At 46.7% G+C, this 19,311-nt stretch overlaps 1 protein-coding gene across 1 annotated transcript in view; it reads right to left on the reverse strand.

The window, feature by feature from the left end:
* Nucleotides 1-213: 213 nt before the first annotated feature.
* Nucleotides 214-19,311, reverse strand: part of DCDC2 (doublecortin domain containing 2) — a 160,661-nt gene continuing 141,563 nt past the window's right edge. The window contains exons 9-10 of the mRNA XM_047101272.1: nucleotides 5,263-5,565; nucleotides 214-318 (exon numbers count right to left, since the gene is read on the reverse strand). Coding sequence (XP_046957228.1) covers nucleotides 214-318; nucleotides 5,263-5,565 — 408 coding nt within the window. The remainder of the gene's footprint in view (nucleotides 319-5,262; nucleotides 5,566-19,311) is intronic.

The raw sequence follows: 19,311 nt of genomic DNA on the forward strand, positions 1-19,311 counted from the left end.
GACTTTTAAAAACACATCCCATGAAAAGAAGCCACTGTCCTTTAGCAGCTACTCAAAATCATCTAATCTTTCCATTAAGCCTCTAATCTTAAAATTCAGTAGGTAGCAGTCAACCATGTTGTCACATTATGTTCCGCAATAACTATATACTTATCATTCAAGTATTAGAACCCTTCATTTTTTCTGAAAATGCACTCTCTTTTTAGAAATGATCTATGCTACGACGGCATAGTCCTTGTTTTGTTCATTGTTCTCATTTTCTTGTGGACTGGTGATTTTTACTTCTGGTCTTGGTGGTCTTTGAGGGTCTAAGTCAGCCTGGAAGAAAAGAGATCAAAACAAAGATATTTATCAGCTCTTTAGTTACAAACATCATAAAGTTCACAAGGAAAAAGAAAATTACTCAGGGGGCGCCTGGGTGGCTCAGTCGGTTGAGCGTCCGACTTCAGCTCAGGTCATGGTCTTGCAGTTTGTGAGTTCGAGCCCCGCATTGGGCTCTGTGCTAACAAACAGCTCAGAACCTGGAGCCTGCTTCAGATTCTGTATATCTACCTCTCTCTCTCTCTCTCTCTCTCTCTCTCTCTCTCTCTCTCTCTCTCTCCCCACCCCCCCCAACCTTGCTCATGCTCTGCTTCTGTCTCTCAAAAATAAATAAATGTTAAAAAAAAATTTTAAAAAGAAAAAAATTACTCAGTATTTCATGCAATCATATAAACATTCAACAAAAAATAGTCCTCAGGTTCCTTTTGTTTTTCAGTTGGTCAGTACCCAGTGGACACATCCCTCTCAATACCTTACTTGCACAAAAGCCCTTCCCGATGTGCTTTATTTTTTTTTTTCAACGTTTATTTATTTTTGGGACAGAGAGAGACAGAGCATGAACGGGGGAGGGGCAGAGAGAGAGGGAGACACAGAATCGGAAACAGGCTCCGGGCTCCGAGCCATCAGCCCAGAGCCCGACGCGGGGCTCGAACTCACGGACCGCGAGATCGTGACCTGGCTGAAGTCGGACGCTTAACCGACTGCACCACCCAGGCGCCCCCCGATGTGCTTGAAAAGCACAGACTCATTTCTTGTGCTGCAGGCTTTATTTTTCTCAATTTTTTTTCTTGATTTCACTTTAAGTTCTTTTCAACAGCATGTTTATACTCTTCATTTTAACATTTTTGGAGAAAAGGGGAGAAGTCCAATTGCAATACTGCCCTTGTGGCACATTAACCCAGCCCCACCCCAGATGCTCTTCTGTTAGTTTCCTACTAGAGCTCACAAATTCCTCATGAATATGGTACCACGTAAGACAAGAGCAGGAGAGGAAATCAAGTACAGGGACGGTGTGTCTCCAACAACAATGGCATCTGTGCCACTGGGACTTCTTTTATGGTATTAACAATACTGCCTCGTGTACAGTCTTTCTCCCACTAGACTGAAATCCGAGGGGATGAGATTAGAGTCCGTTGGTTTTCCAACTCTGCTCTATGGACTCCTGGAGGCTCGACAGCCCCCACAGGGGCCACCAGTATGGGAGAGTAGGAAGAGCTCCAGGCCCCTACCCCTACAGCCATGATACATGCTCTAAAAAAGAAAAAAAAATTGCCGGGACTGTCTCTTATCTCACGTTACTACGTCATGAAGTGTCTCAAGTAGCACTCTGAATATAACACAAGCTCAATAAAAACGTCAGCTGGAGGGTGCCTGGGTAGCTCAGTCGGCTAAGCATCCAACTCTTGGTTTCAGCTCAGGTCATGGCCTCATGGTTCATGGGTTCCAGCCCCACATGGGGCTCAGTGCTGGCAGCATGTAGCCTGCTTGGGATTCTCTCTCTCTCTCTCTCTCTCTCTCTCTCTGCCCCTCCCCCACTTGCGCTGTCTCTGTCTCTCTCAAAATAAATAAATAAACTTAAATAAATAAAAACATGTCAGCTGATTGTTGTGTATTTGACATGTGCTTCGCGATGTCTTCCTACAATCACAACACACAGTGCACCTAAGAACTCTTAGGTGGAACGAAATGTTACACAACAAACTGAATCTTTAGTCATCGCAGAAGTAAAGAATCCTTTTGAAAAAGTTAATTTTTAATATGAAATTTATAATTCATATACACCTTGTTATGCACATATTCGATATGCTTAAAATGTACCTGAACTAGCACTTTGGGGAGAAGGAAACAACACGTAACTGCCATTATAAGAGAGATGAGTCAAAAAGGATTAAATCTCTTTGTGGGGAATTGCTTTGCTTTGGCATTTGCACAGTTTTTAATATCCCTGACTCATCATATATCAGGTACTTGTTCATTTGCAATTCCACAAATTTAGATTCACTGTCAATACATACCAGAACACGTGTACTTCAAATTATGGAAACTTGATCTTGACTGAGGCCCAGTTCTTATAAAAGGCCTATTTTTGGGGCGCCTGGGTGGCGCAGTCGGTTGGGCGTCTGACTTCAGCCAGGTCACGATCTCGTGGTCCGTGAGTTCGAGCCCCGCGTCAGGCTCTGGGCTGATGGCTCGGAGCCTGGAGCCTGTTTCCGATTCTGTGTCTCCCTCTCTCTCTGCCCCTCCCCCGTTCATGCTCTGTCTCTCTCTGTCCCAAAAATAAATAAACGTTGAAAAAAAAAAAAAGGCCTATTTTTTTTTAATGTTTACTTACTTATTTTGAGAGAGAGAGAGAGACAGAGACAGAGACAGAGAGAGAGGAGGGGCAGAGAGAGAGGGAGAGAGAGAATCCCAAGCAGGCTCCACACCGTCAGCATGGAGCCCAATGTGAGACTCAAACTCACAAACTGTGAGATCATGACCTGAGCTGAAATCCAAGAGTCAGGCATTTAGCCAACTGAGCCACCCAGGGGCCCTAAAAGGCCTATTTTTAAAAGTTAAATTTATAGAATGGAAGCACAGGTAATCCATTCATTTCTTTTTTTTTTTTTTTAACTTTTTTAAATGTTTATTTTTGAGATAGAGACAGAGTGTGAGTGGGGGAGGGACAGAGAGAGAGGGAGAGACAGGATCCGAAGCAGGCTCCAGGCTCTGAGCCATCAGCACAGAGCCCGACGCAGGGCTCGAACCCACAAACCGTGAGATCATGACCTGAGCCGAAGTCGGACACTTAACTGACTGAGCCACCCAGGTGCCCCTATCCACTCATTTCTGTCAAATCTATGTAGGTTATAACATTGAATGGAAAGCTAGAGCCCTGAAAAAGTGCAGAGTTGGATCTTACTATCTAGGTCTCACACACGATTTACACTTTGATTTCGCGCTATGAACTTTCAGCAAAGGCAACTACAACGAAGAGCTTCACGAAGCCTACTATTATAGCTGCCGTATAAACGAGGACACTGTTCTTTCTCTACATTATCATGCTTTCCATAGGATGCCCTCAGATAAACCATCCTGCTCCCCCTGGAGAACGCGTGCACACGCATGTGTGTATGTTCATTCCTTGGGAAGTTCATTTTGTTTCCTTATTGAGGGGAAGGAAATCATGTAATTGAATTCTTCTTTGAATGTCAGCTACAAACAACTACAGGACACAAATTTTAGCTAAATTTTAGTAACTCTGTAGAACTGCGGATGGGGGGGGTTTCTTCCTGACAACCACTGGGATTCTCTCATCTTGAGGAAAGAAGAAACGGGGGACACACTGAATGTTTTCATTTAGATTAAGTTGACAATGTTTTTTGTAGACGCCAGACAACAGATTCCAGTTAACTCTGTCCTGGTTACTGAAACCTGACCTGCATTTTACCATGACTAAATTCTATCCCCCCCAGTGAAATAAAACAGATGAGTGAAAATACTAAATCGTCAAGAAAAGCCCACTCATCATATGGGGCATCAGGAATAAAGAGAGGGGGTTATAGCTGGAGGGAGGCGGGCCCTGATAAGAAGGACAGACAGGAAGGAAGGGCACAAGCAGGTAGTGAGCCTGCTGTGGGGTTCATCCTTCCTCTTATATGAGGACATTGAACTTTAGCCTGTTTATTCGACTCTAATTTAATCATCTATCCTCTGGTAGAATGCCAGCACTTGAGACTATCCTCCTGCAGGGGCAGTGGGGTGAACACAGGCTGGGAAAGAAGGCCTTACCACATGTTTCCTTACCCTCTCTGTATAATAAATAGAACTATATATTATTAAGTGCCTGGTGCATGGAACACTTAATTCAATTAATCCATTTAACGTGGAGTAAACAAGCTAAACTTTAACATTCCTAGAGAACAAAGACGTCACCCATGACAGAGGTGATGTTCTTTCTTTCATGCCTAGGTTTTATAACCTTGATGTTCATTTCTGCCCTGTACCTTCCCCAGTCTTAACTTTTTTGCATTTGTTTATATGTGTTATATACATTCTCAGGAGCCTCTGCAAACTTTGGAGAATGAGATAACGGATGGGTGGATGGGTGGATGAGTGGATGAGTGACTGGATGGGTGGGTGGCTGGGTAGATGAGTGGCTGGCTGGGTGGATGGGTGGGTGGATGGATGGATGGATGGATGGATGGATGGATGGACAGGGGGATGGGTAGATGGATGGACAGATGGATGGATGGATGGCTGACTGGGTGGATGGATGGGTTTGTGGATGGATGGATGGATGGATGGATGGATGGATGGATGGATGGGTGAGTGGATGGATGGATGGGTGAGTGGCTGGCTGGGTAGATGGGTGGGTGAGTGGATGGATGGATGGATGGATGGATGGATGGATGGATGGATGGACAGGGGGATGGGTAGATGGATGGACAGATGGATGGATGGATGGCTGACTGGGTGGATGGATGGGTTTGTGGATGGATGGATGGATGGATGGATGGATGGATGGATGGATGGACGGATGGCTGACTGGATGGATGGATGGGTTTGTGGATGGATGGATGGATGGATGGACGGATGGCTGACTGGGTGGATGGATGGATGGATGGATGGGTTTGTGGATGGATGGATGGATGGATGGATGGATGGATGACTGGGTAGATGGATGGATGGATGGGTTTGTGGATGGATGGATGGATGGATGGATGGATGGATGGATGACAGAAGAGATGCACGGATTCTCTGGGGATGATTCATCTGGTGGATGACATATTTGTTAACTGACTGAAATAATACAGTCAAGTAAATGGTATTGGGTCATTCCCTGCTCAACAATAAGTGTTTCGATGCAAGTCTCAAGTGCCTGAATAACTCCCTAAGTGCGTGAGCAGGTGTACTACACATTCACGCATGAACACAAGTGAGCGAAAGCAATAGAAATACCTCATCCTGTCCACTGCCAGCTCCTTCAGACTTTACTTCTTCGTCCACTGTGTCCTGAAGCTCCGTGTTAACCTGATCCAGCTCCTCACCATTTTCTTCATCGGTGCCTCCATTATTGCGAGAGGGACCCGCCTGCCCCTCGCCGGGATCGGGGACCTCCTCGACTTCCTCGGGGGCGTCTGCAGCCTCCCCACCTCCTCCCTCTTCAACTTGGCCATTCACTCCCGAAAAATCTTCTTTCTGCTCTGCTTCCTTGTTGGCTTTTTCTCCATCTTCTTCCTCACCTACTATTTCTGCTGGCCTCTGGTGGATCAGAACGAGTGACAGATAAGAGAAGTGTGACAGAGATTTTCCACTGCACAGTATAATGCCGTAGTAATTATTCTGCTGCCGTCAAGTGAAACATCCTTTACTTAGCACACAGTGTGCTAACCCTTACTGAGTACCTACTGAATGTGACCCTTCCCAAGGACTTCCTCACTTACTCCTCACAACAATTATTATTCCCTTTTGACAGGTGAGGAAATGAAGGTATAAAGAGACCAAATGTGTAGCCCAAGATCCCGCTGTGTATCAGTGGTAGAGCCCGAACTGGAACGAAGCATGTAACTCCAGAACCAGTGCTCTGAAGGCCCGTGGCAGAGAGGAAGCCAGACTGCAGGGCCCTTGGCCGATATCTAGCAGAGCGTCTGGTCCAGAGTCTTTGTGGAGAAATCATCATCCTCATGGCTACTGCCAGGTATGTAGTTACATCTCCAAAGGCTAAAAGAGAGCAATGGTGGTGGCACCAGAACGGGAGCCCAGGCTTTCTAACACCAGCTGTGGACCACTTTCCGCACAACGCCTGGGCGCTGACGGCCTATCTCTAAATACAAAAACAGTCACACAGATCCAAGGTCAGAATGTATGTCCTTTCTGTAAAAATACTAAGTGCTCAAGAATGTATAAGCTCAAATGAAGCATTTTACTGTTATTTTGGTACATGTAAATCTGCTTCAAAAGATAGCAGGGGGCCAACGACCAGAGCTAAGACCCTGGGGAAAGACCCAGGTTCAAGCCCTGGCCAGGCACTTACCGTTACCTAACTTCTGTGAGCGCCAGAACCCCCACTGGTAAAATGCGAGTGTAATAAAACCTCCACGGGGAGTCAATGAGAGAAGTTACATGCAGTGCCTACCACATCCACCGCATCACATGCCAAGGAAACATTAGAGTCGCTTTGTTTGCATGATGCGTTCTGTCCTGGAACACTCCTATTTCTTCACTGTCTCCAATAAAATAATAGCTTGTTGTTCGGTTTTGTTTTTAAGTATAGACAGGATTTGTTCCAAGTTAGGACCCTAGACCTGTCTCTTTCTGGCTGATACCGGACAGGTCGTGTAGTCCTTCAACAGCTATAATAATATGCAGGTTTGAGGGGCACCTGGGTGGTTCTGTCAGTTAAGCTCAGGTCATGATTTCGACTCAGGTCGTGACCTCATGGTTCGTGAGATCAAGCCCTGCATTGGGCTCTGTGCTGACAGTGCAGAACCTGCTTGAGGATTCTCCCTGTCCCTCTCTCTCTCTCTCTCTCTCTCTGCCCCTCCCTGCCTCTCAAAATAAATAAATAAATAAACTTTTAAAAAAATAAAATGAGGGTTTGAGTTGCTATCAACCCTGATTCTCTCCCCCCACCTTCCAGCTCTGGAAAACCATTCTCAAACCGCCCAAATGCTCGTTACAAGGTCTCGACGGTCTTCTTGCACAAGTTAATGTAATGCTCTCCATTTCTAAAGTAAAGAAGAGATACAGAACAGAGTGGGCTGAAAGTTCAGGGCAAAACTCCACACGCTGTTTTCAAGAGGAAAGAGTTGGAACTGTGAAGTCATAACAACCTGGTCAATCGAGTCTCCGAAAGATGCACTTCAAAAAAAATGAAGGAAAAAAATTAGTTGTTCTTAAGATATCCCCATAACCATGGTGTTCGTCATCACGCAGCTTAAATTACAGTACAGTGAGGCCGTGCCTCTCCTATTTCCATGCAGATGCTTAAAGTCAAACAGCGTGCGGCCCCACGATCCTTGAGCTGCTGTCTGGGGTGAGGCTCTCGGGAAGGCCAAGAGCTGGACAGAAAGGGAACAAAACATAGTGAATCCGCCAGTGGTGCTAAGAGGCACGACAGACACTTATGAAATGGAGACTAAAGGAAGGATGGTGAGAAAAATCTCCCATCTCTGCACAGGAACACACACAGCAAAGCCCCGGGCAAGCGATGAGCAGAGGGAGGGTCCGGTCAACGAGAGGGTGGGCTCTGTCATCACGAAAGCAGAAGAAGGGGAATGTCCCGGGCCAAAGGTGGCACGTCCGCATCCCTGAGGAGCAAGGGCTTCATGGTGGCCTCCTCAGCAGGACACCAGGATGGAGAGGGGACTCTGGGCAAAAAGAACCAGAACAAGGGACCAATTCAGAGAAGCACTGTGGGTGGCTTCCCCCTCATTCCCCCTCACACAAGAGACCAAGAAAAGGCCAAGGGGTCTGGAGCACAGAGAGCAAGCTCCCTTCTTAGTGACTCTGAAGGACACGAGTGGTACACGCCGTGCGACCCTACGAGACATCTGGAGGAGGGCTCTGTCACCATGACGCGCGTGAGTGGACCCGGAGCGCCCCCCTGGGCTGAGCAGTGCTCTAGACTCTGGGCATTCAGAGACAAATACGACAGACAAATACTCTGCAATCAAGGAGCTCAGAGCAGTGTGGGAACAGGTGGCATTAGTGCGTCAGGACAGGGACCTTTCACGCTAGGTGTGGCGGCCTCTGGTCGCTGTGACTGAAATCCCACGTGAACGCCGTTCACAGATGCAGTTCGTACATGGAGCACTGTCTCCCGTGAGTGCCAAAGGTCACGCTCTGGGCTTATCTGTTCATCCTTCCATGAAACCCTCATAACAGCCCTGCGGGGTCCACTGGTTATTTATTCCCTGTTACACGCGGAAGGAGAACTAGGAACCACTCAACGCCTTTCGCATCTGCATCGCACAGGCGGGAGACAGGTAGGGCCAGGACTTGAACCCAAGGCAATAGCCTGCCCCAGAGTCCCGGTTTTCTTCCTTAGAGAAATAACTCGATAATCTGTTGTCTCACCTGGTCACTAAGGCAAGCACTCTCAAGTGCACTTTCAACGACCAGAGGGCAGGACGCTACAAGGCAAAACTGCTTTTAGCGTCTAAGTAATTACTGACCTGAAAGCACAAACATTTCTGGATTTCTGTTAAAGACTTTTGCTGTGATCTAGGGAGGGAACATTATAAAGACTTTTAGGCAGAGTCCTCAAAGCCATTACATAAACAAGAAGCCAGAAACACAAACTGCATAGGCTGCCGGCAGAAACAGACTGCTTTTTCAATTATTTCTGAGAATTGGGTAATTGCATTTCACCCTCCTAGAAACTGTCAGTGTACCTGAACGTGCCCAATTCAGAGCAATGGTTTTGGTTTTAAAGGGAAGTGATACCGATTTTTTTTAATAAAAAAAATATTTAATAATAGTAACAGAAAAAAACTCAAAATTTACTGTGATCGTGTAGGAATCCGGACCTGTCCCTGGTCTCTGTGGGAATATATTCCAAGAGCTTGATAAAGTCTGTTGAGGTGACTGACTTCTGTGTAAATGGGAAAAGTCTGTTTTCCTCTCCTGAAATTGGGATTTATAACCTAAATGTTGCAAAACGAGTGGGAGTTGGCTTCCAGTTTTTAGTTCTGTGTTTCTCATCTTATCCTTTTTCTTCACTCCCAACTCCCAAATGCATTCACACTTTTCCTTCCCTTTGATACAAGCGGATGGGACAGACTCCAACCTCTCTACAAAGGAGGAGATGCCCAGCCCTGAACTGAGGCCCTGGTCTCCCCTCCCCACCATCAGCATCACCACTCACTCACACTATTACGCTTCCGTCCCGTTATTTCTACTAGACTTCCCCAACATGGCTGTTTTACAGTCATCGCATGAAGCCGCAACCGGTTAGCTCAACCTTTCGAAATGCGAAAGATTAAGGCGCAATACCATACCAATTTGATCAATTTAAATAAGACAGCAGCATGAGTTAAAAGGTTTATAATCCTTTAAATATCCTGAGTGTAGAACACAATTTATTATTACTACAACACTACAATTCAGCACCCCCCCCCCCAAAAAAAATCCGCCGTGACAGATCTGTAATGAATAAATGAAAAGCAGTGTGCTTTTTGGTGTAATCTCCTTTGAAGCAGGCATTAAATTATTAAAGATGTTTCCAGTGCACACATCAATCAAATCATCCCCAGAAGGAACACTGGGTTTCACACCCATACACACACACACACACACACACACACACACACACACACAGACGCGTGGGCACACATAAAATCTATACCATGGTGAGGGCCTGCAGAGGAACAAAAGAACACTCCTTCCACAAGAGGGAGGGGGTTCGCAGTGAGAGCGGTCCTTCCAGGACAGGACAGCCAGGAAGAGAAAAGCAAGGTCAGCAAGATGCACCTTTCCTCAATCCTTTCCCTCCTCCTGCACAGAGACACTCTCCAGGACGACTCTGGTTCCCCACACACAACCCTGACCCGGCGTGCGGCCCTAGCCGTGGGCGCCCACAAAGGAGAGTTGACTCAGCAGAATGCGGTTCTTAGGAGGTCTTCGGATGTCATCTCACAGCTAGGACGGCACTCCCCTGGGGGGCAGGCTGCTCTACGCACAGCCAGACACAGAAAGCCACATTGTAGGGCTTCATTTCCACAAAACGCTCACAGGCCTGACTACAAAGACAGGAAGCGGATTCGTGCTTGCCTGGCTTGGGGAGAAGGGAAAACGGGGAGAGTGCTTAGCAGGCACGAGGTTCCCTTTTGGGGGGATAGGAGACGCCCTGGAACTAGACAGAGGGGACTGTGGCACAACTGCGAGTGTTCTGAAGGCCAAAGAGCTGTGTATCTAAGAACAGTTAACGCTGGGCACCTGGGCGGCTCAGTTGGTTAAGCGTCTGACTCGATTTCAGCTCAGGTCATGATTTCACCATTCATGAATTCGAGCCCTGAGTCAGGCTCTGCGCTGACAATATGGAGCCTGCTTGAGATTCTCTCTCCCTCTCTCTCTGCCCCTCCTGCCCCTCCTCTCAAAATAAACAAACTTAAAAAAACAATGGTTAATGGTTAATTTTATGTTATGAGAAACTTGCTTCACTTTTTAAGGAAACTATATGCCCCAACTCCTGACCACCAGGTAGAGCTATGTGGCCACCTCTGTGTGTCTGCTAAGATGTCCCCAGAATGTGCCACCTAAGGGACCAACCTCTGCTTTACTCTGTAACTGCACTCTGGGCAGACACCTCCCTGTCTCAGGTATAAAAAGCTTCCCTTCACAGAACATTCGGGGATGCCTGGTAGGTCCTCATTGGCGGTGTTAAATGAATAACAAAGCTGAATGAAGAAACTAACAAACACATCTGAGACCAGCAGCTTACTTAGAATTAAAATATAGAAAGTACTAGAAAAATATCCCTACTCCCCCGACACCCAACAAAAAAAAGTCTTTGGGACTATTTAATTTCTTCAAACTCCCCAAGTTGCTCTCAGCCTCTGCCCACTTGGCTGGACCTGCCTGACTGCGGGCTACGCGGCCCCTGTCACGGCTAGCCAGACACCGGCATGAGGTCACTGAGCATGGCCGTCAGTCAGGTGTGTGGAGACCCTGTGCCACCCCCATCTCAAAGAGCCGGACAAAGACCCTGATAACGTTAACAACTCAGATACAGAGAGGTAGACACAGCAGCCAAAGCGAGGGGCTGGGGAGTGTGGGGAGGACGGAGCAGCGATCCCAAAGGAAGAAGTAAGACAAAGAAACAGCAATTCAGCTTGAGAGACGGATGGAAGGAGGAAGGGAAACAGGAAGGGGAAAGGTCCTTTTCCCCCAGGTCCAATCACAGGGTCCCTCCTGCAGAGAAGGAGGCAGAACTCCTGTGCGTGACCCCTCACCACTCCACCGGGCAGGAGCCAGTGCTCAGGTGATCCCCAGAGACCGTGTCCATACCTGAGAAAGATCACAGGGGGTTCCTGCATGAGGTCTACGACTGCTGATGTTTTCTGCAATGCTGGCATCGCCCAGCAACGTGAAATACACACTGTGAGGGGTGAGGCAGCTGTGACCGCTGCTTCAGGCCAGCAAATTCGCCTTACCTCGCCTGAGCCCCCTCTGGAATCCGAGGACGATCGCAGCGACCTCACAGGGCTGTGGTAAGGAGGAAACAGGATCATGCACGTAAAAGACCATTGCAAACTTAACAAGCTATCTGATGTTCATTACTGTTATCCCTCCACTTTTCTGGCCATTGAATGCAGGGAGTTGGGAGGTTGTCCGATGAAACAGTAAAGTACAGGGTCTGCAACTAACAGAAGTGAGTTCGGGTGGGCCCCTCAGGACCGTCTCCCTTCTAAACCTCCTGGGAAGGAAAACAAACAAAACATCAGATCGAGACACTTAGCGACGGTCTTGCCCTTCTCGGTTAGTGCAGTTAAAAGGCAGGCTGATGTGTGTACGTCTGGTCCAGTGAGACTGTCTGGTGTGATTTCCACAAAAAAAGTGATCCCTGCTCTTAGTTACGGCTGGTTACTCTTTGCTTCAGAGTCCCCTGCCTGCATTTCTCACAACTAGTTTGCCACCCAGTAGCTTTGTTTCTCAACTGCTAGCCACTCTCTAAAGTCATGCAGACGTGCCCAGCAAGAGGTACCAAGACCCAAAGCTGACCTGCATGAATTAGTATGTACACGCGGGTCGCGTACTTTGCTGTGGGGTGGAGGGCAGGCCGGCAGGAGCCAGTTATGGGGACAAAAATGACAGACAGGCAGGCAGTAGCATCTTAGGCTTCCCAGAGCACTTTCACAAATAGGTTCTCATTGCATCTCCCAAGCAGCAGGCAGGCAGGGTGGGAAACTGAGCCTGAGAAAAAGTCAAGCATCTTGCCAAGGGTTACATGACCAGTGGGTGGTACCTTTCATTTGCACTGAAAAAAAACAAAAAAAATGGACAAAGATTCCAGTTGAGGGACACGGCTCCCAGTAGTTTATAAACTGGTCACCGTGGTAACCAGGCACCTGCTCAGCCCCACCCTTACAGTGTGACAAACAAACTGAAAGACAGAGGGACTGGCTGGCTGAGTGGGTTCCATGTCTCTCCTCAGCTCCAGGCATCTATCTTACAGACACAAGACTTCAAAAGCTGTGTTCCCTGAATATTATCCCTTTGATCTATTAGGCAGCATCAGGCCAGAGACAAACCCCATTTTCCCACTGTTTTGAGCTGAACTGTATCACCTCAAAATTTACATGTGATGGGGCGCCTGGGTGGCTCAGTCAGTTAAGCGTCTGACTCTTGATTTGGGCTCAGGTCATGATCTCATGGTTCCTGAGTTCAAGTCCCACATTGGGCTCTGTGCTGATGGCATGGAGCCTGCTTGGGATTCTCTCTCTCTCTCTCTCTCTCTCTCTCTCTCTCTCAGCCCCTCCCCCACTTGTGCTCACTCTCTAAATAAATAAATAAACTTTAAAAATTTTTTACATGTTAAGGTCCTAACCCCCATTACCTTAGAATGTGACTATTTGGAGATGGGGCTTTGAAAGAAGTAATTAAGATAAAATGAAGCCCATAGGGTGGGTTGTAATCCAACATGACTGACATCCTTATAAGATATTGGGACACTTATATTAGATCTAAGTGTCCAACTTCAGCTCAGGTCATGATCTCACACCCCGTGTCGGGCTCTGTGCTGACAGCTCAGAGCCTGGAGTCTGCTTCAGATTCTGTGTCTCCCCCACTCTCTGCCCCTCCCCTGCTCACCGTCGCTCTCTCTCAAAAATAAACATTGAAAAAAAAGAAGAGATTAGGACACAGACATGCACAGAGTCAAGACTACGTGAAGACACGGGGAGGAGACGTCCATCTACAAGCTAGATAAACTGTACAAAACACGGCACTGCAAAGGCAATACATGAGGAAGATACTTTTACCTAAAGAGAGAGAGCTCAGAAAATACCAACCTGCCGACACATTGATGGCAGACTTCCAGCCTCCAGAACCATCCACTGTTGAAGCCACCCAGTCAGTGGTACTTTGTTATGGCAGCTGAGACCACTACCCTCAGCAAGTACCTCCTGACCTCCCTGCTGCTCCCTCCCCAGCCCCACGTACATCCACGTTCAGATTCATACTCTTCCTTCTCTCTCCCTCTCCCTTCCCGTTTCCTTAAAAAGCCCATTAGCACACCTTCCCATTAGACCCGCCTTCTCTCCAAGCCTTCCTGGCTCCCTCAGGCAGCCAGCACACCCTACCTGTGCCCTCGTGGGGCTGGGACGGGTCAAATGCATCAGTACACTCTGCCATGGTTAAGTGTGAGATGTGTGAAATGAAAACAGTGGACAGGAGCTGCTATCAAGCAGATGCCTCCGACAATATTTGGAACGAGTATGGAATAATGGGGAAATATCCGCTGTGGCTCTGCAGAGGCCGTCTGGAAGTTTCTAGAAGCAAGAGCTCTTTCTTATTCATCTTTGTGTCCATCACCACATTTGCCATGGTATTATATGTCCACTGTCTTGACCTAAACACAAATGTGCCTCCCACAGGTAAAAGCCGGCACAGTATGTCCCTTTGGGAAGGCAGAGATGATGGTAACACGGCTCACATTTACTGAGCCTTGTCTAGATACCTGGTCACAATATAGTCACAAATGCACCACTTCAGAAAGGCACTCTAATTGTAAATACTACCTTGAAATAATGCCCCTTTAAAGGAAAATAGTATTTTTATTGTAAAAAATACCAGTGTAAAAAATGCCCATTTTATTGAAAGTTGGGAGAATATCTGGGGCGCCTGGGTGGCTCAGTCAGTTGAGCATCTGACTTCACCTCAGGTCATGATCTCACAGTTTGTGGGTTCAAGCCCCACATCGGGCTCTGTGCTGACAGCTCAGGGCCTGGAGCCTGCTTCCAATTCTATGTCTTCCTCTCTCTCTGCTCCTCTCCCGTTCACACTCTGCGTCTCTCTCAAAAATAAATAAACGTTAAAAAAACTTTTTAGAAATTAAAAAAGAGAAAGTTGGGAGAATACAGGATTGACTGTTGACAGAATGATGGTTAGCCATAAAGACAATTCTACAAGGTTTATTCTAATTACATCACCCTGCCATCCTTTATGAGAGTCACGTTATAAAAAGGAAACACAGCACTACAAAGGCAATAAATCAGAAAGCTACTATTACTTATGCTTAAAGTCTTCTCCCTTAAAATTTACCTCAAATTTTACACAACTTGTGACTAAAGTTTCAAGAGAACCCGTTTTCTGGTAGCAGTGGTTTCTCCAGAGTTCATTCATCCTAAAATCTCAGGACTAGCTCATGCCTGCGAGTAGCTGCGGAATCCTTTATCCTGTATAAAGTACAGTTCCTATGTTTCAGCAGAGTCACGAAAGGATTATACCCTCTCCGTGATACTCACTAAACCGATGTACATGATGGTTCAGGGATCACAGAAGTCATCCAAATGACTCCAGCCCCTCAGCCTCCCTGACATCAAGAACATCCTCAGCGCAGCTAGAATAATAGACATGTTGACATACATGCACAATTACACACAATAGGTACCCTCACACACAGAAATTTTTATAAAAAAGCCGAGATCTCTTACCTTTCAAAAAGCACATTATTTTACCATAAGCAACGGCTCTTAACATTTATTAGAAAAGTCCCACTAGAAAAGTTCTGTGTTTCTCCTTAATAGGACACCAGTGTTGGTACTCCTAGTGCCTTTTGCCTGCACTTGCTCATCCGCACATCTCACTATTCATTTCGTAACGGACATTCTGAGATAATGGTTGATTCGTGTGGCAAGTCAGGAAAGGTCTGTAGTTACGACGGCCGTCTGCGTCCTGGCGGGGACGGCTCAGGGGAAACCACAAGTATTCAGGCTTTCTAGAGAATATGCATGCAGTTTACTAAGGTTAACTCAGGATTCCTGAGTGGTAAGAGGAATGAAGATGAAATATGGAAATCATATGGAAATAAGTCACAAAATATCGAAAGCATCAATTACTTGGATGGCGTTCGCACAGACAGACCAGGCAGCTCAAATGATTTGCACTTTAAAACTCACATCACATCTCTGAGAGTCACGGCATCACTAAAAATGATGTGGGGAAGGCATCTAAACAGAGACCTATAGCGAACGTCCCGTCCACTTTAGAAGTAAATGCTGGGGCGCCTGGGTGGCTTAGTCAATTAAGCGTCAGACTTTGGCTCGGGTCATGATCTCATGGTTTGTGAGTTCGAGCCCCTCGCAGGCACTCACTCTGTGCTGGCGGCCTGGGATTCTCTCTCTCTCTCTCTCTCTGCCCCTCCTCCACCTTCTCTCTCTCTCTCTCTCAAAATAAATAAACTTAAAAAAAAAAGAAGTAAATTTGATTCTTATATTTACATCGGAATCCCTGAGGAACGTGTGTTAATGTTTAAGACCTCGCTGTCTGAGACAACAGAGCAAGTTAGAACTTTCTAGTCCAGGTATCCTACCTAACCACCATGCATGTCTCTCATTCCCCCTCCCGGAAACACACTCCACCAGGAACCGGGGATCAGAACCAAAAAGAAACAAAAATGACCACCTTAGATATGTCCGCTTCTCAGGTAACACCTGCTACATTTGCACGTTGGGAAAGAGAGAGGGTTAGTTTCCGGCTCCCGCGTGGACAGATGTTTCTGCAGATTTCACCCACAGAATTTGGACACTGGTGTTAAAAATACAAAAGTCACCTCACTTGCTTTTATTTCCACTGCCATGGAAACTAAAAGTCATCTCCTACCCAAGTTGAATGATGTGTTTTGAAATAATCAGTTTCAATTTTTCATGACAGCAAAGAACAGCTTCCTGTTTTCAGTTTTCACAGAGGGAAAAGGCAAAAAACAAAACAAAAAAACGTTCAGACATCGTTTAAAGTACCATGACCTACGGAAAGGATGCTCATGTTCACAGATGTGACCCCCATGAGGATATGGCAAAGAGAAGCTCTGGCCAGCCACCAGCTGAGAGCTGGCTCACCCAGCCCCACGATGCTCCCCATGTTTCCACAACACCCATTTGGGAAGGTATAACAAACACACGGAAAACACGTATGTAGGGGCACCTGGGTGGCTCAGTAGGTTAAGCATCAGACTTCGGCTCAGGTCATGATCTCACAGTTCATGAGTTCGAGCCTCATTTCAGACTCTGTGTTGACAGCTCAGAGCCTGGAGCCTGCTTCGGATTCTGTGTCTCCCTCTCTCTCTGCCCCACCTCCTCCTCCTTCTCTCTCTCTCAAAAATAAACATATTTTAAAAAAAGAAAACATCTAGATAGCATGAGAATATTCTAGTCATCATTAGAAAGAAGAAATCCCCATTAAGTTCTCTCCCTTTAGAAGTAAATGTTGACTTTTCTCTTACATCAGAAATCCCTGAAGGCTGTATTTTAATGTTTTATACCATTTCCATCAAGTAAACACAAATCCATAGACAGGATGTCACAAAAACCCTCGTTGTTGATGCACAGGGAAATTAAGAAGCCAGATCATGCCCCTCTAAACTCCTGCAGCTGTGTGCCAGGCTTGTGGCAACATAGAGCAGGACTCGCGGGGAGGACAGGACCCGAAAAGGAAGCATGTGGAAATACTGTTGCCTTTCCCTTCAGCGAAGGCAGTGACAGCCGAGGAGCGCTCCACGCAGATGGAACATGTTGCTGTGTGGGATAATCAGAAGTCCGTAATTTCCCCCAATGCCCTTCTGCTAGGTATTCTGAGAAAGAGACAGAGAGACAGAGATCCAGGCTGGAAGCCAGGAGCCTGGGCGCCTGTGTGGATATCAATAGGCTATGCCTTTGTGGGAAAACGGGGCTCGTGCCATTGATGGCAAAACAGGGACTTTGCACGAGCTTCTTTCCTGGTTTTAAACATTTTATAATTCTGATTTTAACAAATACATTCCATTGAAGTAGATCGATGGGTCTGGTCAGAAAAAGCAGCCTCCTTCACATGACTAAGTCACACAGGCAAGCTCTCCACCTAGCTCGCGGGTCGCAGGAGAAGCTACAAGTGGCGGCTGACCCCCCACAGGTGGCAGGTTGGGTAAGTGGGGAGACCGCACGAGGGCTCAGAGAACAGAACGATGTCAGTGGGCATCGTGGGACTTCAGACTTCCTGTTTCTAGTTACGGCCTCTAGACTACAGTTGTTTTTTTTTTTTAATGGCATTATTTAAAGTTTACTTATTTATTCTGAGAGAGGAAGAACAAGTAGGGGTGGGGCAGAGAGACAGAATCCCAAGCAGGCTTGACACCACCTATGTGGGGCTCGAACTCACAAACCATGAGATCATGACCTGAGCCAAGATCAAGAGTAGGAAGCTTAATGGACTGCGCCGCCTAGGCGCCCCTTAAATGGCATTCGTTCTGAACGTGTAGATCAATGATCACCAGGACAAATGCCCCCAGGGGCTGGGTGAATGACACAGGTGTGCTGCCACCTGGTGGACAGAAGAGTGTCGCGGCTCTGAAGGAGGTGCTGTAAGCCCTGTGCCAAAGAGGATTCTCTCCCAGGGGATGTGGTCACAGGCTGCCGGTTTCTCATCTAGGGTAGATTCTGTAAAGATGGCTTATTTTCCCCGTGATGAATTAGTGTGGAGGCGATTTCTGGTTAAACACAGCAAACTGAACAAATGTCGGGTTGTTGTTTTTTTTCTCAGCTCCCTTCTAATGCCACTCTAAACTGCCAGTAAAGGCAATTAAAAAAAAAGGGGGGGGATGAATGTGTAAGGGCACAGAAGCCTGAAAAGAAATCACAGCCACAAAACTTGGGAAACAGTAAAGCCAAAGGATGTGGGGCCAGTAACAGCAGAACTGAGGCAGCTAAAATGTGCTCTTGCGGGAGGGGAAGCCAAGAAGCAAACCTGTGCAGGCCGGAAGACCTACAGAAAGCCGAGAGACTGGAGACACCATCAATCTCTGGAAGAAGGGAAGTGGCTAAAAATAGGGGGGGGTTGGTTTAGGGTCTTTAGGAGAAGCAGACAGACTCCCAAGATCCCCTCCCCACCCGTGAGAACTGCAGGAGGCTTCCTCTCTGAAGATCCTGAACCACAGGGGAGCTGGACCTGAGCCGAGCTGAGAACAAGGGCAGCAAGGGCACAGTCACGGAACCAAGAGGAATAAATCTCTTGGGTTCATGGCAAGGTCCCCAAGCCCCCTTCCCACAGTCAGATCCCCAAATGTGCACCGCCAGGCTTACACCGCCAGGGCAACAGATTGAAAGATTCCATTCAAAGAAAATAGACTGGCCCAAAAGAAGAACACAGATATTGAAAAATGGAAGTCTGCCAACGAAATGGTAAAAACCCTACAGTGAAACGCCCCCAACCTGAGGAGCTACGTCTGTGCACGGTTTCCTCAATGCTTCACTCTAAAATCTAATAGGATACACACCTTAAACTCATACAATGGTAGATGTCAGATATATTTCAAATTTAAAAAAATTTTTTTAATGTTTATTTATTTTTGAGAGAGCAAGTGAGCAGGGGACGGGCAGACAAAGGAGGGTGGGGACAGAGATTCCCAAGCAGGCTCTACACTGACAACACAGAGCCCAATGTGGGGCTCAAACTTCAATTTGTGAGATCATGACCTGAGCCAAAGTCGGACACTTAACCAACTGAGCCCCCAGGCACCTCTATATTTCAATTAAAAAAAGAGTCTAACCAGAGAGCCAAGGAAAGCCTCTAACAATGAGACAGAGATAAAAACATAGAAAGAAAGAAAGAAACCCAGAAGAAACAGAGATATTACAGGAAAATAAAGTTTAAAATAATAGATGAATCCTTGGAGATATAAGAGAAGATACCACATCCATAAAACAAGATGCTACAAAGATGTACATTCAGAGAAAATGAAAGAGCTCTTAGAAATTAAAATATGATAACAAAAAAATCAACAGATGGAAGATAAACGCTGAGGCTTTTTGATTT

This window comes from Lynx rufus, unplaced genomic scaffold (genome assembly GCF_022079265.1).
Source record: "Lynx rufus isolate CCGP_SWC_20201006 ecotype Redwood Valley unplaced genomic scaffold, mLynRuf1.p SCAF_6, whole genome shotgun sequence".
Lineage (NCBI taxonomy): Eukaryota > Metazoa > Chordata > Mammalia > Carnivora > Felidae > Lynx > Lynx rufus.